At 37.1% G+C, this 6,928-nt stretch overlaps 1 protein-coding gene across 2 annotated transcripts in view; it reads left to right on the top strand.

Moving 5' to 3' along the window:
- FIG4 (FIG4 phosphoinositide 5-phosphatase) overlaps positions 1 to 6,928 on the top strand; it is a 134,939-nt gene that overhangs the window by 58,110 nt on the left and 69,901 nt on the right. For both annotated transcript variants that reach the window (XM_006019496.3, XM_025198844.1), the window contains exons 12-14: positions 515 to 631; positions 2,913 to 2,958; positions 4,215 to 4,363. In XM_006019496.3, coding sequence (XP_006019558.1) covers positions 515 to 631; positions 2,913 to 2,958; positions 4,215 to 4,363 — 312 coding nt within the window. The remainder of the gene's footprint in view (positions 1 to 514; positions 632 to 2,912; positions 2,959 to 4,214; positions 4,364 to 6,928) is intronic.

Raw genomic sequence — 6,928 nt, 5'->3', positions numbered from 1 at the left:
CGTCTTTCAACATTAATGGCTCTGTCATAATTTCCTGGACACCGTTTTTTTTGGTAGTGTCAAACCCCCGCCACAAAGTGCTTGTTCTTTCTAGCTTACGGAGGAGTGTCACATTGTAAACTGAAGGCTACAAACCAAAATACTACTCATTAAATGAAATGTGTGTTCATAGTTAATCTATCATATCCTTTTTTTTGTGGAGTACTTAAAGTTATATGGATGAAAAACAGCACCATAAAAGGCACATAGTATTAAAAAGATTTTTAAAATCCCTCTCTTAGTATGCTAAAGGTTTGTTACTAACAGAAATAAAGAAACGTATTTACAGGTTGTTCATGTCCCTTTATTCTTGTGAAGCGTAACGACTGGCAAGAACAGTATTGACATAAAGTTAAGTAGCTAAAAGAACAGTGTGAACTGCAGTCACTTTTTTTGTTTTACAAGGAATATCATTTTTCACCAGTTGGATAGTCTCTTGGAAATCAACAGATGTTCTGGGTTTTTCTTTCTCCAGCAAACTGTGCAATGTCCTGGACAGATTGAATGTGATCGCAGAAAGTGTAGTAAAGAAGACAGGATTCTTTGTGAATCGTCCTGATTCGTACTGCAGTACCTTGCGGCCAGATGAAAAGTATGTATGTTAACAAGGAAAAACAATTGAAAAAATACATATACAGGCAGTCCTCGGACTTACGACATAATTGGTTCCTGAAAACCGTGTCTTAAGTCAAAATATTGTAACTCAGAACTGATTTTCCCATAGGAAACAATGTTATGAATGGGGGATTGGTTCCTGAAACAAGGCTCAATTACCCTATTTTTACCCAAAAAAACAAATTTTGTAGTCAGTCAATTATAGATGAGTAATATAGCTACATTAATGTATTTATATTGTAAATAGCAATCATATTGATTTGGAAGGACTTCTTTGAGGTGATCTTGCTGAACTGTTTGAAGGGCTCTTGGCTGCAGTGTTTTCAGGTTTTTCTGGAGTCTCGTCTGCTTTCTTAACGTGTCCAAGGAAGTTTGGATAGATGTTCTCCAGGGAGATGGGCGACGCAGTGAACTTGTTCGCTGGCATGGCATCAGATCAAGCATTGTAAAGTTGAAACTGTCATCAAAGTTGAAATGGTGTCAATTTATAAACATTGTAAGTGCAAAACATTGTAACGCAAAGTTGTCAGTCGAGGACTGCCTGTAATACATTTTATATGAAAGTTTTACAAGTGCATGCACTATGTACTGTCTTTAACATAATTTTTTTAAGACTTCCAGTAATATAAAATACTGCTTAGTTAGAATGAAAAAGAAAACTGCAGCCAAAGGGGTTCATTTTATACATTATTAATGCAGTGAACAAACATAGAATATTTCTCAAATTATGCCATTCTTCATAGCTAATATTTGTATGTGTGAAACGATCCTTTTTGTAATTGTTGGTTTAGGCTAGAACATTTTTTTACAATGCAAACTCTAAAATTAGGGTTTCATCCTAGTTTGTTTAAATACATACTGCATTTTTGAAAGATGGGACAAATCTGCTTTTTGCTACTTTTCAGATCACACACTGTCTGCTGTATTTTGTGTATGAAAACCAATTTTGCAGTACATGAACAAAGCAAGCAAACAAAATTTGAAATTTTAAGGAAGAGGCTCTTCTTGAAGTACCAGAAAAATACCTGCCATTTATAACTGTTAAATGTTTTAAGATATTAGTATGTCTATAAACATTAAAAAATGGCACATATTCTAGAAAACAAAACAAAAATTATATATAACTGTCAAAACTGCTGAGGAATAATAGCAGTCTGATCCACTATAGGTTCCCAGAACTCTCTAAATGCTTCTAAAAAAATTAACTTTTAAAGTAATGATAAAAATGTTATCAAACTTATGCCTTGAAGAGTCAATTCTCCTGTTTTGCCTTAATGAATTAGTGTAATATATGGAGTTCTCAAGCTTTCTGAATCTTTGGCCTACCTTGGCAGCTGCATCAGGCACGCACTGCATGTGGCGTCCTGCTGCGTTGGCCTTGCACATTGGCTATGGTGCATGATCCTGATCCAGCTCAGACTGGCCCAGCAACCCTCATCTGGCCCACATGGCTAGATTAGTTTTACACCCCTGCCATGAAGAACCTGTGATTTCTTTGATCTTCCCCTTATTCTTTACATACATGTAGAATCCCTTTCTATTGCATTTTCTGTCCCTTGCTAGTTGCATCTCAAAGGGTCCTCATCCAATGTCAGAGCTTCATACCTGCTCTCCAGCTGAATAACCATGAGTTCAGAAGAGGAGTGCTTTCTGTTGCCAGAGGTGACGAGCCACCAGCTTCCAGCTCTGAGTATCAGCATCTTTTATATAACCCAGTGCCTTTCCTGGCTGTCCCTTTTTTTCATGATGCTGATGGTCTTTTTATACATTGAATTGATGAAGGCCTTATGCTCATGGGTGCTTGTTAAGTTTAGTTTAGATATTAGGAAAAACTTTGCCATGAAGAGGGTAGTAAAGCACTGGAATAGGCTACCCAGAGAGGTTGTGGAGTCTCCAGCCTTGGAGGTGTTTAAGACCTTGCTAGACAAAGCCTTGGTTGGGATTTATATAGTTTAGAACCATCTTACTTTGAGCAGGGGGTTGAACTAGATGACCTCCTGAGGTCCCTTGCAACCCTGTTTTTGTACGATTATGATTTATTCCAAAGTTGGACTTGGAATTGCAACACTTATTTTATCAACTTGGTATAGCTTTCATTGAGCACTCAAAAAAATGCTTCTTCCTTTTTCATTAAGCAGACCCTTTATAATATAACCCCTCATATTCTTCCTTTTTCATTAAGCAGACCCTTTATAATATAACCCCTCATATTCTAATAAATACAGTTTGTAAGGAATGTTGTCTTGTTTTTTTTCCAGATGGAATGAACTAGGAGGCGTTGTTGTTTCCACTGGTCGCTTACAGGTATTGAAGTAGTACTAATTTACTAATATAGTTGTACTGGTGTCTGAATGAGTACTGATGTCAGTACTCTGATAGGTCACCTCAAAACGGCCATCTAACATAGATGCTTCAGGAAAGTTGCTGATGATTTAGTATGTGGCTGTCTTCCCTTTGAGTATTTCATTAATATAAATGTGTATTACCAAACTACTCAGGGTCTCATTTGCAAATAAAACCACACTGTCCTTGCATGATACTGTGAAATGCTGCATTACTGGAGGGTTCCTTCTTGTCACGCATAATCTGAGAAAATAATTACATTTTAAATTTTAATTTCTTAAGGTAGTGATAATGCCACTAGCCTTGCTGAAGTTGTCATCCTTTCTAAAATTAACATCATGTAAGGCAACAAGCTGCATGGTATGTAGAGGATAAGATGTATAGTACGTAAGTTTTTAACAACTGTTTACATCTTGTCTAACAATCAGAAGTGTACTTTTCAATATAAAATATTAATTTAAATATTAAAATATAAAAGATGTAGGTGGAACATAAACATTCTTCATTCTAATAGTAAATTTCTTTACAATGAATTATACATTTTTAAAAACATTTTCCTCTTCATTGTTGTGCATTCCATGCATTGTTATGGTTACAATTGCTTTAAAATTAAAATGAAGGCTCTTTGAATATAAATAATTTGTGTCTAGGATAGTCAAAGGGTGAATTACCAATTTATGAATTTAAACATTACTGTCCTGATTATATAGTCTATAAACAGTACCTGATGTTGTTGAGAAGCATTGTTTCCCTTTAACTTATATGAATGTGTGCAGAAGAGTGAATTTGAGCAGAAGGTTCATACAATTTGGAAAGCTTAAACTACAATAGCAGCAACATGGCAGCATGTTCTTTGTTTTTCAGCATTGGTAGTAAAACTACAAGTTGGAATCTCCATAACAAAATGGCACCCATGATTTTTTTTTAAATAAGTAAACCACAGTGGTGTTTGAGGGGGAAGACTAGATCAGTGTAGCCTTACTTTTATCAAATTAACAGTATTGAGAATTAAGGTTTTCAAGCTATAACACAAGCAACTACAGTCCAACAGTGATTTAAATATTTTACTCTTTTTACTCAAGTTGCTGTGAATTGACATAAAATTAAGTATTTTAAATTTGACAAGAGTCCTGGAAAACCACTAAACCCAATAAACATGAGTAATCATTTGGTGGCCCATCAAACAATCTCACTGTTATTTTGATTCCTTTTTCTAGACTGGTGTTCTCCGAACAAATTGTGTTGACTGTTTAGATCGCACAAACACAGCCCAGTTTATGGTTGGGAAGTGTGCTTTGGCTTATCAGCTCTATTCTTTGGGTTTAATTGATAAACCCAATCTGCAGTTTGACACAGATGCTGTTAGGTAAGGTATTTTAATGTTGTTAAAGCATGGTGTGATTTTTTTTTTTTTTTTTTCCTTCTGTAGTTACGTTTTAAAAGAAATTTAAGCAATCATCTTTCTGTAGTTCTTCATATTTTGGTGTTTTCATAGCTTTTCTTCAAGGCTGACTCAACCACAAAATCCTATATGAGTTTGTAGGATGTGTCTCAGAGATAGCTAGTGGGGTGACTGAGTGTTATTGAGGGTGAGGGTTAGCGAGTGGGGGGTGTCAGTTTTAGTGAGGGTGAATGAGTGTTAGTGAGGATGAGTGAATGTCAATGAGAGTTAACTTTTATGAGAGTGCGTGTGTGTTAATGAGTATTACTGAGTTATTACGGGTGAGTGGGTGTTAATGAGCCTCAGTGAGGGTGTTAGTGAGTGTTAATAAGGAAGAGTTAGGGTCATTGAGTGTTAGTGAAAGTGAGCGAGTGTCTGAGAGTGTTAGTGTGTGTTTGTAAGGGTGAGTGAATATCAGAGAGTTTCACTGAGAATGAGTGAGCATGTCAGAGTAAGCAAGGCTCCCCCTGCACTGGCAATAAGATGTGATGGGATCTAATTTGCAGTCCCATAATGACTTCTCTGCACGATTGTGTGGATCATGCATTAGATCTGATCACACCTTTATCTGCACTTGTAGTTTTAATGTATTTTGTAAAGAAATAAGACTTATTTCTGGAGGCCTTTTCCATGGGAAGATCTGTTTCAGTTTTGATTTTGGTTTACTTTATGAATAGTTTTTATGGTCTTTTTAGACTTTATATAGCTCTAAGGGGTGGATAAATCGAAGATCTTTCTGTACATTGATCAGATTTCGTAGGGAGGAAAATAGAATTTTTTCTTTATCAGTTTTCTGACATCTCTTATAAAGCTAAAGAGCTAGAACAAGCAAGGAGTTCAGAACAAAACTCTCATGTCTTGCTTACAGCAACGTTTTATATATACTAGATGACCAAAATATTTGGCTCCTGTCATTTCTATAGTATCAAATTAAAAATCTATGTCTCCATATCTGATCTGTTCTCTTTTATTCATTTCCACCTCTTGGCTTCTCTTTCGGGCCTTTTTTAAAAGTAAGTCTAAAACAGACCATATTTTCTTTTCCTCGTTTTTTTTCTTCAACACTACATTACAGCACCACCATCTCATCTTCCTCTGACCATCCCCTTCACTTCTGCACTGTCAAGATCTTTCCACTTCTCCCCTCATGACATTTGTAAAAATTCTCATTTTCTCCCAGTATTTCCAGTCTTTCTTATTTTGATTGCTCTAATTTTGTCCTCCATTTTCTGATACCTATATCTCTCACTTCCAGTCCATCTGAAATGCAGCTACTAAAGTTATCATTCTAATTCAGTCTGTCTAACTACATTTGCTTTTCTGTGAAACTCTCCCTTCTCCACTGCAACAAATTGATACTTGTCTGTAGTTATTGCTGCCTCATACCGGATGACTTCGTCTTATTTGTTTTTAATTTTTTATATGTAATCCTTAAAGTTTATTCTCTGATCTTCACACCCTAATAATCAATTAAAAATGTGATCAGATACTTCACGGTAAAAAAAAAAAAAAAAAAAAAAAAAGGTCTTTTTGACAATCAACATCCCTTCTTCCAAACATTCCCCTCTTCAGTTCCTGCAAACCCAGTACCCTATCCTCATACAAAAAAATCCCACAACATACAAGTCCTACAGACCTAAGCCCTTCCCAAAAAGCCTGGCCATTGTGGTCATGAGAGAGATTCAGTAGGCAGAAGTCAGAGTAGATTTGCATCACTCATTTAGCTAGTCTATAGCAGAAGTTTTCATGAGCAGGGCTAATTTTATCAGAAGCTATAAAGATTCAGTAGGCCATTCCATTATCCAGTGCTCTGCAGATTCTCTTTAAAGTTAAGATGAGTCCAACTATTCAGTTGGTCTAATAAAAGATGAGTGAGTACACTTATGCTCTTTGCCCTATGTAACTGCAGTGATGTAAGGTAGCACTGCGTTTATCACATACGTTACTAATTAAGCCATAGTTATTTATACAAGTACTACACAGGCTTTCAGAAATATACTGTAGCTTCTTGCCCATCAGATGGGCCTTTATATTCTTTAACATGTTTTAATATAGGCAAAAGGCAAGGTAGAAGTACATCTTATAGATTAACTCAGTGCCTGCGTCTACACATGCGTGGACTTTTGGTTCCCCAGGGACAGCTAGTAGTGGTGCTCCTTGTGCCACTACTACTTCTTGCCAGGGAATGTCTATTCTATGTACCCTCTGGCATGAGGCAAGTTACCCTGAGTGGGGTAGGGGAGGCTGGGGCCAGCATTGTGCTGGCCCCAGCACTGTGCTGGCCCCAGCAACCTTACCTGGGGGCCTCCCCGGGCTGCAGCAGTGGCAATCTTGCCATGTAGAGCCTGGCTAGGAGCAGAGCATGGCTCCAGCCAGCCTGGCTCTGGTTTTTGAGCGGCGCACACTGCTCCTGCATCCACCGCTCCACTTTTTTTTTTTCCACAGGTTTTTTTTTAACCCTGGATATCCCCCTGGATATTCCACACACCA

Source organism: Alligator sinensis, unplaced genomic scaffold (assembly GCF_000455745.1).
Source record: "Alligator sinensis unplaced genomic scaffold, ASM45574v1 scaffold737_1, whole genome shotgun sequence".
Taxonomy (NCBI): Eukaryota; Metazoa; Chordata; order Crocodylia; family Alligatoridae; genus Alligator; species Alligator sinensis.
The sequence above is the reverse complement of the archived record's forward strand: the minus strand, read 5'-3'. Positions and strand labels throughout refer to the sequence as shown.